The 15,640-nt window shown below is 33.1% G+C and overlaps 1 protein-coding gene and 1 pseudogene across 1 annotated transcript; both read right to left on the bottom strand.

The window, feature by feature from the left end:
- Window positions 1-5,470, bottom strand: LOC123206183 (cytochrome c oxidase subunit 6a, mitochondrial-like). The gene is made up of 4 exons (XM_044623320.1): window positions 5,308-5,470; window positions 4,789-4,895; window positions 4,635-4,677; window positions 1-305 (listed from the first exon to the last, which is right to left on the bottom strand). Exons 1-4 carry the CDS (start codon window positions 5,423-5,425, stop codon window positions 271-273), a joined length of 303 nt encoding a protein of 100 aa, XP_044479255.1. The 5' UTR covers window positions 5,426-5,470; the 3' UTR covers window positions 1-270.
- A 7,470-nt stretch (window positions 5,471-12,940) lies between these two features.
- Window positions 12,941-15,640, bottom strand: LOC123206186 (annotated as a pseudogene).

Here is a 15,640-nt window from a genome sequence, read left to right as displayed (position 1 = left end):
AAGGATAACAAAGGGCTAATTTATAACATTCATCAGCCTCATTATTTGCAAGCTGAGTTTTACCCACACCATTTGAAAAGGCTGAACAACTTGCATCAAGCTAGTCTTTAGATCCATAATTGAAAATAGCAAATGGCAATCTTAACATTAACAAGCAAACAAACAAACATTCATGATTGTCATTAAATCATTTGACAGAATATAAGAGCTAAAGAAGGGTAGTCCCCGGAAGGTATCTGAACATCCCCATGAAATACGCCATCAGATGCCCTAGTGATGCTTTTTCTCAAAAAGACCATCTGGACCTGAATATAACAAATTCACGGCAGAGAACGACCATTAGATACAGAGATATAAGTATGCATACCAAATTTGGAATTAGGGTATAGCAATAGAATTATCTCAGCAATAAGCTAAACAACTAGAAACAAAAAGATTAACACTTCAAACCTTGTTCCCCATCACCTATGATGCATCATAGACAACATAGGTAGAAATACTAAATAATAATTGTATTTATCAACTTCCCAAGCTAGTAATAATCAACAACAAACATATACTATATTTGGCAAGTCTAGCAACAGAGACTTCTACCAGTTCTTTACAAGAATCTTAACAAAGACATCCCAAAGCACTTTTCTGTGACAGACAAAAATTCACTTGTCTACCACAAACTGCCACAATATATCTCACAAATTGTCCTTGAGAGAATATTTTCAATAAAAAGAAGAAACTAATCCACTATCCTTATGTTTAACTGAACAACTGAACAATCCACTTGTAAGGTGGGCCACAGTGGCTAGTCGCTTAATAAGCCATTTACTGATCTCCAAACATATAGTGATTATAGCAAAACGGAAGGAGACATCACTTCAAAACATAATAGTCAAATATGTTATTTAAAGTTTGCCGAACTCCTTATTTGCCTGAGAATTTACTCTCCAATCAATAAATACCAACAAACTAAAGAAATCAAACACAAGGCAACATAAGTTAAGCAGCAAAAAGATAGATCAGTACTGCTACATTATTTAGGTTTGCTAATAACTTAAATGACATAAAACAAGCATAGTAAGGGTTGTGATATCGTTAACAATGACGCAAAATACTGATATTGTTCAATAAGACATAAAGGATAACAAGATAACAGTGTCAATATGCATGGAAATCTTAAGAGCATAAAATTAATTTTATTTTTTGATCAATACATGATTTGAATTACAAGAACTCATGTTCTTATATAGACTTAATTTTCTTAGCTAAACTGGGATAACTTAAACACATAAGGAAAACTAGTTTAACTAGAATAAGAATATTAATTAATTCCAAATTCTAAGAAATTAAGATTTTAGGAAATTATTTTATCAGAATTTTAGGTAAATTTGAACTAACCTAAACAAAAAATCCTAAAAGCTCTTTAATTCTTACATTAAAAAAAATTCATCTAAGACTCGTTTGTTAAACTCATAACAACAAGAAATTGACTTTAGATAAAGAACTCTAAAACATTAGGAAACTTGAATTAAAATTCTAACTAAAATTTTACCACACTGTTTAAAAATCTTACATGCACATGGCTCCACATCATCACGTCATATGCCATGCCATCTTGCCACATCCCATCAAACCACGCCATTTAAGCTTTGTTGTCCACATCATCTACCCTTCCTCCCTCTTATTGTGGGTCTTTCTTCTCTTCATTCACCTTTCCACCCGACCTCTCTCTTACATTGGATTTTCCTTTGACAATCTTTCTCTCCCTACCTTAGTCTTATTTTCCCCCATGAGATAAATGTCTTGATCCCCCATCATTATCTGCCACTAAAAAAAATAGACTTGCCCTCAAGTTGTCATCGTACAATGCATTCTCCAAACATATAGAAGGATAGACCAAGGTTTGAATCTTGCCCTTATTCAATGATGAAAAAAAATATGAATAGAATAGGATTACTTGTATTTACAATTATCTCAATGGTACATAATTTGTACATGTTCTGAATCCTAAATAAGTTAACAAAAATCAAAATAATTAATATACAATATTACATAATAGGAAAACATATATTTGGTGTGATCTCATTTATTTTGTTTCCTTTTCTTTAGGTGATTTAGTTTCCAACGTTAGCATATATGCTAAATATATGTTTTCCTATTATGTAATTTTGTATATTAATTAATTTGATTTTTGTTACCTTATTTAGGATTTAGAACATATATAAATTATATGCCATTAAGATAATTGTAAAGACAAATAATACAATTCTATTCATATTTTTTTTCATGGTATTAGAGTCAAATCTTTGAAAAACTGATCTATGACTACCATCACCCAACCTTCTTCCTCCAATATCACTCTTGTTCCCAAAACAATCAATCTCTCAAATCCTAGCAGTTTCAATATCTCTGTTCCCCCCATCATTATTCACAAACTCTTAGACCCAAACTATGTTATGTGGTTTCAATCAATTTTGATGTACATGCAAGAAATAGGGAAAGAAGACTACATCACTGGAGTTACAGTTGTACCGCTGAAGGAGGACCTCAAATTCAAAGCCTAGAATGTTGAAAACATAGTGATGTCATGGTTAATCAATTCAATGACAGTGGAAATTGGCGAAAATATTATGTTCTACAACACGGTTAAAGAGATTTAGGATGTAACCAATGAAACTTTTTCCAACAAAGAAAATATGTTGGAATAGAGAACACCCTTTCGAAGAGCAATAGGCCACCCAAGATCATTTGGTAACTCCACAATATTTTGATCAGAAATAACATCACTATTACCTAGTGTTTCATGAGCCTTAGGGTTTGGTTTTGAGTAAAGGTTTTGCAAAAGAGGTGTACTTGTCTCTAACTCCAAATAATTACAAGGTTGTATCCCAAATCACTTTAGCCATGTCATAGAATATAAAATTTTCACCAATTTCCACCCTCATTGAATTGATTAACCATAATCACCATATTGTTCTCAACATTCCAGGCTTTGAATTTAGGGTCCTATTTTGGCGACTATAACTCCAGTGACGTAGTCTTTTTTCCCTTTTCCTCGCACGTACATCAAAACTAATTGAGACTATTGAACATAATTTGAGCTCGAAAGTTTATGAATGGTGATTTGTGGGGGTGGGGGGAAGACATAGAAATTGTCAAGATTTGAGAGAGTAGCAATTTCGATAACAAAAGTGATATCGGAGGAAGAAGGTTAGGTGATAGTAGTCATAGGATCGGTTTTCCCAAGATTTGGCTCTGATACCATGAAAAAAAAATGAATAGAATTGTATTACTTGTATTTACAATTATCTCAATGGTACACAATTTATATATGTTCTAAATCCTAAATAAGGTAACAAAAATCAAAATAATTAATATACAATATTTCATAATTGGAAAACATATATTTGGAACATATGCTAACCTTTGAAACTAAATCACCTAAAGAAAAGGAAACAAAATAAATGAGATCACACCAAATCTGAACTCTAGGTAACAAAATCCTAAAATTATTCCACAAAGGATGAAAATTTTGTTTCCAAAGTATGTATTCATTCCATCATAGCCCTCTTATGTAATTGTTTATCTTAAAGGGAACGTCTTTGATCAACGTGCAAATCATCTTCCTGAACAATGTCTTTGATTTCGAAATTCTCTTAAAGGGAATGAAGATTTTATTTTGCTAAGGGTATTTCTATCATCTTTTTGGCTTATTCGTTATGCCTAAGTTGCTCTTCCTTCTTTGGTTTCATATTGAAATTGAGATAGCCTTGCAAAGTTGATCTCAAGAAATTCATCATTCTCTAATAGCACAATCTCATCTCCCTCTTCTTCCTGCCTTATACTCTTCTTCTCACAGTGCTTCTTTCTTCCCCAACTTCAGGTTTGGGTTGTGAAGGACCCTTTTCTCTCCTCAGTTGCATTGGTCTAGTAAGCATAGGAACTATCTTCTGTAAGTTAGAAGCAGTTCATGGAGCTTGTGATGTTAACATGTTGGTTTGCATATCATGTACCTATGAAGTTAATTCCTCTAAGGCTCTAGCTATCATTGCAATTTGTTACTCCAATCTATCAAATCTAATACGTCAATCTTGATTCTCTCCTTACTCAACCATCTTAAAGCAGGGCTCTACTACCATCTAATGTAGGACAAACATAGTTGGGATTGTGATCTCGTTCACAAAGACACAAGCTTTTCTAAACAAAAATTTCTAAAATCTTTTTATTTCTTAAATTAAAATTGCATTCCAATTTTTAAAGACTCGTCAATTAAACTTCATAATAATAGGAAATTAACTTTAAATAAAGAACTCTAAAACATTAGTAAACTTTAATTAAAATTCTAACTTAAATTGTCCCACACTGTTTAGAAATTCCACATGCACGTAGCTCTACACCATCATGTCATATCACCTTCCCATGTCGCACCATTCAACCTTGCCACATCACACCACACCATGTAAGCTCTATCGTCTACATCATCCACGCTATGTTTTGGTCCCCCATCATTAGTGTCAAACTCAATAAACAATCAATACACACACTCAATCCAATTAACACTATCAATGTAATGATAAAATAGACATTTTTTCTTCTCGGTTCACAAACACAAATAAATTTGTTCACATATCAAAACCTACCCCATGGGAACTCCTTGTTGCGAATGTGCAAATATGGGTACGGCTGCATACAAATAGACATCATTCAGATGTTTGTCATAATACAAAAATAAAAATCACACTAAATTCAAGAAAAATTTTAACCCAAAAAAAAAGAAAAAGAAAGAAAGCTCACTGGAGGCTCTTCATGGTGGTGATGACCTTTTGAGAGGCTATAAATAGCTAGTACAGTGCATGTAGCGATGCCTAAATATGTAATCTTCTCCCATTTGGCCGTCTCATCTAAGAATTAATTTTCAAGAAAATCAATCACATTAATAGAAATCTTCAAAAAATGTTTCCAAATATACAAGCAATACAGACAGCAAATATTTCTATTCTCAGTTCGTTATAGCTAACAACATAAACAAACATGCAGCAAGATTTTTATCGTTACTCTCATCTTCAAGGATATTCCAACTTTTTTAGGCCTTTTATATAAAATCGAGGAACTCCCACGCCCCGCTCACAATTCATGGCATAATCTAATCCTCATAATTACAAAAACGAAAAACGAAATTCTAATAAAAATAGCCTTCCATATATTGACCAGAATCGCTAATATACCAAATTCATGTTATATTATGAGTATATTAAAATATGATTCAAACAATAATCAAAACCTAGATTAACGAAACATTTTCGGGATGCTTACAGGCATCGTCGTGATGGCCTGAAGAAGCGAATCCGCGCTTAGGAGAAGCAGCAGGTGCTCTAGAACCTCCGCGAAGAGCCGTTCTCAGGAAACCAGATCTCACCATTGCCATTGCCATTTTTTTATTTTTTAATCCTTCTCTGACTGTTGCTGCGAAATAAGTATACCAAACACTTTGTTTACAGCTCCATTGTCGAGTCTTCGACTGGCATGTGCGAAATTTATTAGAGGTTGGGCTTTGAGTTCACATCCTTTTGGGCTACAAAGTGGGGGGTTTTGGGCTTTCTCTTTTTCTACCAATTTAGAGTAATAATTTTTTATAATATCTTTAAATAATAATAATAATTTTTTTACATAATTTGGAAAATATTTCTTAAATAATATCACAATTAGCCCTTTAAATTATGTTATTTTATTTTGTATTGCAATCAATCTCAATTTTATTATTTTATACAAGTTTGTTGCATGAACGTATACCTTCGTAACATCATTATCGTTGATTAAGAAATGAATGATGTAATTATACTCTAATATTAATTTCTGAAAAAATATATCATCTCATTTTCGTTAGTTTTTTTATACTTTAAAGTAGAGGTGTCAAAAGGGTCATATCGACTCAAGACATGACTCAAGCCCCTTCATTTTAGCCTAAACCAAATATACATAACCCATTACTATAACGAGTCATGTCAGACCCAACTAGCTTATTAAAGATCTAATATGGCATGACCCTATATATATAGGGTCATGTCATGGCCCTAGTAATTTTTGTGAGTCGACTAAACCTGAAGGTATATTATTATGTGAGCTGAAGGTCTATTATTATGTGAGCTTTAGGTCTAGCATGATACAAACATCTATATATGTGTGTGTGTATGGGGTCATATCATAGGCCTAGTAATTGTTACAGGCTGGCTCAACCGAAAGCCCATTGTTGTGCTGGTTTTTGGCCTAACACGCTCATTGTCATGTCTATTTTAGAATGCCTTGATCCAAACCAAGAAATCATATTTGTAATTGATAAAAATAAGATAAAGAATTCTATAAAATTATATATATTACAAATTTTTATTCATGCAAGCCTATTCAAAATTCATTTGTGATATTCAAAACTCGATTCATTTAAAAATTTTGGGTTTTGAGCAGAGTGTTGTCTTGATAGTGCTAAACATGATGTTTTGTGTTCCCCAATGTTGTTCATTGACATATAATGGAGGTTTCTATAGAGAGCCAATAGGGTTAATTTTTTCGAATGTTGATTCATTGCCCTCATAGTGGTTGAGTGCAAAAATTAGTATACGGTTTGGGTGTCTTGAAATTTATATCCCTTCTTGTGAAGTATAGTATCTTGATGGTATTGCGTGTCGGTTGTACAATAACAAGGTGTTCATTCTAAGGTCTAAAAATAGCACCTTATTCTAATTACGATATGTTAGTTTTAGATGAACGAGTCTCAAGAGATATGTTTAAGTCCAATTTAAGAACTATTTGAGAATATTTTATCTAGTTTCTTTCTATGCGATGTTATGTAGACCATTGTTGTGATTATGAAGGTACAAGTGTAAGATGCACCTATATCCTCTTTTCAAAGCAAAACTATCGATGCAATTTATTGTCACCTACTAATATATATAATTTAAAACATTTTATAAAATAGATAGCAATAGTAACAATTAAAGCATGAGAAAATCAAATAAATCTGTTATGATTATTTGAAAATTATTAAAGAAATGTGTATATGTAAATGAAGTCAAGAAGAAAGATTGACATGAACATTTTTTACGTGATTCGATCCCATGATTTGAAATGTCTATATCTGTAATATTCTTACTAGTTTGTAATTTAGTACAAAAATCATATCTATATTCACTCTCTATATTCTTATTTTTTTATATAGTTATTTTAAGGAAAAAGACCTCCCTCATTTCTTTCTCTCTCCCTGAAGTTTAATCCATGATTTTGAATTAAACAGGTTGATTTTTGCCTTCATTGAAGATATATACTTTTATGTGATGATTAACATAATTCTGGATGATTATTGTGGCTGAAGATTTGACCTATAACTATTTTTTTATAATCGCCAAAAGATATTCAAAATTGAAATTATTTATCTCCTAATTATTAGTATTTAAGTCTTTGAAACTTCGAAGGTTATGTCTAGAGGATTGTTCTCAAACTACTCATATTCGACTGAATAACAAGATCGATTGTTTTAATACGTGTAAGAAAAGATATATCAAAGATAATATTTCCATTGAACAAAACACTACTGAATAAAAACTCGAGGAGACAAGCCATGTATAAGATTCCTCTTCTTCGTGTCTTAAAAGAAAGCCTCATCTCTAAATCCTGCCCACTTCAAAAATTTAGGCAACCTTCCTCCAATTACATAAAGAAGTTACCCCACCTGAACAGAATTGTCCATCACGAGCTAGAATCAAAATAAAAAAGCAGAATGCACCTATGCAAATTGCAAAAATTGAAGAGGATTTGATTGCAATTACCAGCTACACTTTACTTATATAAAGCCTTTAGACTCGGTTCCTAGCGCACTATCCATGCATATGCAGTCTCAGCTTTTGTTGAAGCAGTTTCTTCACCACCTGAGCTTGCATCTTCTCCCATTTCCTCCTCATTGCTATTCTTATCTGATCCAACAACGCCCTCTTCAAGCTGTTGCAGAGCAGTTGACTCATCGGCAAAGCTCCATCCGGGAATGTGCTTTCCTCCTTGTTTAATGACGCCGCCATTATCATAGAAACCTTGAGAACTTGCATTAAAAGCATTCCTCCCACAGTTTTCAGGGTTATTATTAGAAGGCCAACCAAAACTTCCCTTTGGTTTCTGCGAAATAACTGAAAAGCCAGCTCCCAAGTCATCAGCCTTGTCACGAATATTCTCCATCTTGGAAGAGGAATTAAGCTTGATAGCATTTAGCTGAATTCCGGGATTCTCCTGTAGAATTTGACTGTTGAAAGCAGGCATCATCAAATTGCTTCCATTAACTTCAATATTATCACTGCTGGTAGTGATAATATTAGATGTCTTTTTATCATTTTCTTGCTGAACAGTAGCAGGGGAATGACGTGCTTTTACTCTATCATCCACCTTGATTAGATTAACCTTTTCAAAGACAAGAGTTCTAGGTTCAGATGATTGAAATTTACCTAATGCACCAGGCTTTCTACCTCGTGCTCGGGGATAATGCTCATCAGGAGTAGCTAAAACATCAACTGCAGCAGTCGATTTCCTTGGTCTTCCTCTCTTTGATGCTTGCCCAGATAAAGCAGTCCCAGCAACTTGGGCAGTCATTTCTTCGACTGGTGGTGTGAGGGATGAAACTTCTGCTTCGAGTTTCATTAGGGAGCTTTTGCAATTAGCTAGTTCAGATTGCAACTGACCAATAACAGTCCATAACTGAACATTCTCTGCTGACTGCATCCTCAAAACCAAATAAACCCATATGAAAATATTAAAAAATATCAGATTACTAAATTCACTCTAAGCATAATATGATAGTTGAAGATAAGAACTCATACTTGAGCTTCCCAAAGCTGTTGATGCTTCTGAGAAATTTTTGCCAACGGCCTGATAATTCCTCTCTGAAAGGGTTGCCCAAGGGATGCCGAGCAACTAAGTGGTGATGGAGGCACTGCAGAGGCATAAACATATCCTCCTAGGCCATTGTATGTGCAGGGAAACTGCAATTGTTGACCTTGGGGAAACCAAGATGAAGAATCCAAAGGACCTATTAACAAGAAGATCTCCACTTTCATATGAATAATAATATATACATTTGGCACACCTCTAAACATTAATCTAGTCTAGGAGAGTAATGTTATGTGCATTCAATTTTAAGTATTCAAATACATACTATGATAATTTAATCATTCAATTACATGATGACAAATCATTTAGATACCTAATTGAATAATCAAAACTGGATGTACATAGTTTTACTAAATTTGGAAACTATGATGTGCAAAATATCTGACTATATTAAAAATTCACTTTATCTGACTACAGAAAGTTAAATTATACATGAATAATCAATGTGCACCAAAAGAGAACGTTGAATTAAATGGATAGGCTAAAGGAACTCTGAGAAAATTGTATTGCTTCCACATGACTGGAGTTGCATCATTACCTGGAAAGCTCGGATACGGGAAAACAACAGGGTAACATAAATTAGGAGCCTGGGGTTGTTGGCTTGATGAAGTTGCTCCTCCTATCACAACAGGGGCTTGGCAACTAGCATTGAAAGGAGTGAATGCCTGAAAAGGAGCAGGAATATTTACTCCAGACAAATGGAAACCAGGCTGTGGAGGCATCCAAAAGGGCATAGCTGATTGGGAAAAATGCAGCTGTGGCTGGCCTTGCTGAACCTGGTTTTTTGTGAAATCTGGTATTTCCTGCCATTGACTAGCAACAACAGCAGAGGGTGATTGGGTGGTATTCTTTGCTTCAAGTGTCACATTGTGTGTCTTTTGTTCTTCATTGATCTGTGCACGCTGAGATTCAAAAATAACATATTTTTAAGTATAATCATAAAACATCTACATGTAACAAATCATGTCAGTGAAAGAAAGAGCTGCATGTTTTTCACCTCTCCAAATAACTTTAGAACAAAACAAACTACAAAGCTTCAAGATAATGAAGCTACACAAAGGTCAACCAATGACCAGTATGATGGAGCTTTACAACCAAATGGGGTTTAACAAGAAGTTAAGAACTGAAATTGCATAAGCAAGATCAAATAAAAAAAAGGCGTTCCCTTTGCTTTAACAAGTATAAAGAGGATCGAATCTCATACCAAGAGTTCAATTGTCTCAGTTACTTGACTGGTAGAGGAAACAATTTTCTGCCCCTTCTTCTTTTCCATGGCATTGAAAAAACGCTTATTTTTGCCCAAAAAACTTTCCGTGCACTGGTGAATACAGAGTAGAGTTTTTGTTGCAAGTCTAATGCTGTATTACCCTGCAGACGAACGGGAGAGAAAGGTCAATAGCTATACCATTAAAGAGCAGAAAAATAACCCACATGTCCTCTTCAGCACTTTGCAAAGAGAATGTAAAGGACTTTTACAGCTTTCTTGATGCTTACTGCAAACCTGTCCTCCTGTCTTCTGGAAACTAAATATTTTTCAAAATAGTTAATGGGATGAGATGATAACATTAACATAATACGCCATTGATTTGCTGTGGCCATTACAGTTCATTGAGTGTGCACATTTTCATATTATTATACATTTGGTAGAATTAAATATACCAGTGTTAAATCATTAAAATAGTAAAATTTATTAAAATCGAGAACGATTATCTTAATTTACACGGACAAGACTGTTCTTTGAAACCAGCAAAGTCACAGGGAGTAGTGGTTTCACAGTTGCCTCCATAGGCACGAGAGAGTGGTAAAACTTATGAAATTATTGAAGAATTATAATGTAATTTAATTTAATTTATAAAATTGTTTTGTTTGATTTGATAAATTTTTGAGTAATTTTATCAAATTGAATCAATCTGTAAACTGTATTTTTTAACAAGTAATTAGATATATAATTTGTTTTTAAAATTTATTTTATTATGTATATTATATATTATTTATTTATTTTACGTATTTATATTATATTATAAAAAATTATAATTTTATTAAATTATATATATTTAAAAATAAAACATTTAAATATATTCAAACTGTAATTTAAATTAAATTAAATTAATTTTTTTTGTTTAATTCAATTTAAAAAATTTTTATACTATTTTTTGATTTAGTTTTATAAAACTCTTAAATCATTCTAAATGATTGTACATACACTATTAAAACCCCAAAACAGCCAAAAAAAAAAAAAAAAAAAGGAGAAAACAAGGTAATTGTGGCGGCGCGTGAATATAGTCAATTTAAAAAGGGGACTATTTTTCACCTAAAGTATGTTATTTTTTTTAGTTTTTTTTTTTAACTTTAAAAATCTTAATATTTATTTATAACTGATTAAAATTAATGATAATAAGAATAAAATCATTATTTTATCTATAATATTAAAAATAAACTAAAATATAATCTTATTTTATTCTCTTAAACTTTAAAAACTAAAAGTTCTCTCAATCAAAGTTTTAAAAAATGATAATTTTCCCTTAGGGTTAGTTTCTATATCTCCGACGTTAAATTCAATGTCATTACTGGCCGTCTATCCCTCCCGAAGCTTTATCTCCCTCTGATGGTTTCTCTTCATCTATTTGGACACCCGTTCGACATCGATCTTTGTCTAGAAGATGAAGAGTTTCGTCACCCATCTTCTCCCAATCCTCATTTGATGTCGATTAGGTGTTCAAATAAGTGGAGATAAACTACCGAAGAGAGAGAAAACTTCAGGAGAGATAGACAGTTCGCAATGACACCAAATTTGATGTCAAAGATATAAAAACTAAACTCTAAGAAAAAATTGTCATTTTTTAAAACTTAGATTTAGAGAAAACTTTTAGTTTTTAAATTTTAAAAGAAAAAAATAAAATTTTAAGAGATTAAAATTTCGTTAATTTGAACTGCATATAAATTGATGTTTAAATTTTTTTAAATTAAAATGATACTTAAAAAAATAGTATACTTTAAGTGAAAAATAACCCATTGACCAAATAAAAAAATAAAAAAATACAAAGAGCAGAGGAAACATGGAAGAGAGGGGACAGGAATATGGAAATGAACGTTTAGAAATGGCAGGTGGGTGCGTCATGCGTGGAAGACCACCCTCTTTCTCTGGTCAAATGAACTCTTTTTTCAATGTCTCCTCTAATTATGTACCTGCACGTGTACTCACCGTACGAATAAGACTGACCCAGCAGCATTACAATTGACACGAGTTGCAACATTAAAATAGACACGCGTTGTACGTTAGGATTCCAAATATAAAAGCAACGATTCAAATTTATTAAATTAAATTTTATAATTTGATATAATAATAGTGAAACTAAGCATTAAAAAAAGAAATTAGGTTACTTATTTGTCCTAGCATTGAGTATAAAATATTGTTATAGAAATAGGTTAATTTAAAAATAATTAATTATAAATTATTATTATATTTAATAAAAATTAATAGATATAAATAATGTTATATTTATTAAAAATAATAAAAATAAAAATGTGATTTTATATAAATATTTTTAATATAAATATTTTAAAATAAAATAATATTATATGTAAAAATAATATACACAACTAATTATATGTTATCATGTAATTAAATAATTTAAAATTAGAGATAAAATAATATTTTATTATGTAATAATATATTATTAATTATATATAAAATTATATATATTATTTATATATATAATTTTATTTTTTAAAATATATTTTATAATTTCATTTTAATTAAAAATAAAAGTATTTTAATTTTAAAAATTTAATAAATAAAAATAAAATTATAGTAAAATTAAAATTAATTTAATAATATTTTAATATCTTAATATTTAAAATAATAATGATAATTAAATTATTATTTAATATAAATAATAAAATATTTTAATCTTCCTTTACTACGACCCAAACGGCCCAAGTGTATTTCCCTCTACACCGTGTAGTTTTAAATTAACTATGATCTCATGTTATAAGTAAATAGCATAGTGAAGAAATAACAAAATTATTCAACAAGGGGACACATTCATATCATCGACGTCAACTGATGAACTCAATCCAGCCGTATGACCAGAAGAAACAATAACGTCATCACAGCATAAAAGCAATTTAAAAAGCAAGTTGATTATTAATTTGGAACATAAGATTTTCTCAGTACTCATCTCCCTCGTCATCGTCTTCACCTTCAGCAGACTCTCCACCGACTTCCTCATAGTCCTTTTCCAAGGCAGCAAGATCCTCACGAGCCTCGGAGAACTCACCTTCTTCCATACCCTCCCCAACGTACCAGTGCACGAATGCCCTCTTGGCATACATGAGATCAAACTTGTGGTCAATACGAGAGAACACCTCGGCCACACTGGTAGAGTTTGAGATCATGCACACGGCCCTCTGCACCCTGGCAAGATCACCACCAGGAACAACAGTCGGAGGCTGGTAGTTGATACCACACTTGAAACCAGTTGGGCACCAGTCAACAAACTGGATGGTGCGTTTGGTCTTGATGGTTGCCACAGCTGCGTTGACATCCTTGGGCACCACATCACCTCTGTACATCAGGCAGCACGCCATGTATTTGCCGTGACGAGGATCACACTTGGCCATCATGGATGAAGGCTCGAATGCAGTGTTAGTGATCTCAGCAACAGAGAGCTGTTCATGGTAGGCTTTCTCAGCTGAGATGACAGGTGCCTAGGATGAAAGCATGAAATGAATCCTAGGATATGGGACCAAGTTAGTCTGGAATTCAGTCACGTCCACATTCAAGGCACCGTCGAACCTCAGGGAGGCAGTCAGTGATGATATCACCTGAAACACACACCAAAGAAAATTAGGGGAAATTTTTTAAGCAACACTAAACAGGGTTTTAGATAAAACAGAACAATGGAATGATACCTGAGAAACCAAGCGGTTAAGGTTGGTGTAGGTGGGGCGTTCAATATCAAGGGAACGCCTGCAAATATCATAGATGGCTTCATTATCAAGAAGGACAGCAACATCAGTATGTTCCAAAAGTGAGTGTGTGGAGAGCACACTATTATAAGGTTCAACAACAGAGGTTGAAACTTGTGGAGAAGGATAGACCGTGAATCCAAGCTTGGACTTCTTCCCATAGTCTACTGAGAGACGTTCCAGCAGAAGGGATCCAAGACCTGAACCAGTGCCACCACCCACAGCATTGAAAACCAAGAAACCTTGAAGACCAGTGCAGTTGTCAGCAAGCTTTCGGATACGATCTAAGCAAAGATCGACAATCTCTTTGCCAACTGAAATAAATTGAAATATGTAAGATGATATAAAAACAGGTAAAAATGCAAAATTAAGGTGGAAAATACTTACTTGTATAGTGTCCACGTGCAAAGTTATTAGCAGCATCTTCTTTGCCACTAATGAGCTGTTCAGGGTGGAAAAGTTGGCGGTAAGCCCCAGTCCTGACTTCATCAATGACAGTGGGCTCTAGATCAACAAAAACTGCACGGGGGACATGCTTCCCAGCACCAGTCTCACTGAAGAAGGTGTTGAAAGCATCATCACCTCCGCCAACCGTCTTATCGCTTGGCATCTGGCCATCAGGCTGCACATGACATGACACAAATTACAGATTTGGCAAAATAGTAAGACACTCAAATACAATAAAAGCTCAGCTGTATATCATAGAAATATTAGAATAAGGACAAAGAACCAAACAACAATGTTATCTCCAAATAATACACTCGCATAAAATTGAACAAACACAAGAACCCTTCCTCATTACAGATCAAATACAATAAATTGCACTTACATACTAAATTAAAGCCAATATGAAAGAAATGTTCTTCTATCACTCTTTTCTCCCTAAAAAGACATTTCATTTGGAAGTAAGTAGACTTGAAACAAAAGAAATAGGGGGATTCCTTTCTCTAGTTGGATAAACAATTTCAACAAAGAACAGTAAAATAATCAAACAGGTATCAGATGATGTTAGCTTGCGTCATCTAAACCCACATTGCTTATTTTAAATAAGAAAATGTTTTTGATTGTTTAAGTGCTTATGTTACCTTTTACAGAGTAACATGTTCTCTGTGCCATACTTCACTTTTCCACCATACCAATGCCGTTTGATATGATAGAAACTTCTATGAATATGCAATACCTCAAATCTGGCAATAATTAAAACTTACAGAGGTCTCATTCTAGGTAACGATGCAACATGAAATTAAGGTATCTTTAACAAGATCTGTAATTAATATAATAAACATCAGTACAGTAGATCTAAATTTCAAGTAAAGCGTACATAACGAAGCATTAAAGCAAATCGAAACATCATCTGATGTAAACAACAAAACATGATAAAGTCCATCACACAGCTTAGCAAAAATGTAGATCCAACAAAGCGAAAACAAAGTTTATGATATCCTCACATTGCAGAACGACAAGCACGCCAGATCTGAATTTTAATGAACTAGACCACCGACTAGCGGAAGAAAAGTACATTTCGTTAATTTATATAGCAAATATAATGAAAAAGAAAAGTTACCTGAATACCATGCTCGAGGCAGTAAAGTTCCCAGCAAGCATTACCGACCTGAATACCGGCCTGACCGATGTGAATGCTGATGCACTCTCTCATTTTTCGAAGATAACGAAATCTGCTAAGAAAGAGAGATGGGCGTTTATTAAGACGCCTTTCAGATGTTTCGCAGGGTGTGTTTTGGAGAAGGGTTTG

Source organism: Mangifera indica, unplaced genomic scaffold (genome assembly GCF_011075055.1).
Source record: "Mangifera indica cultivar Alphonso unplaced genomic scaffold, CATAS_Mindica_2.1 Un_0027, whole genome shotgun sequence".
NCBI lineage: Eukaryota > Viridiplantae > Streptophyta > Magnoliopsida > Sapindales > Anacardiaceae > Mangifera > Mangifera indica.
This window is presented reverse-complemented; position numbering and strand designations above follow the sequence as displayed.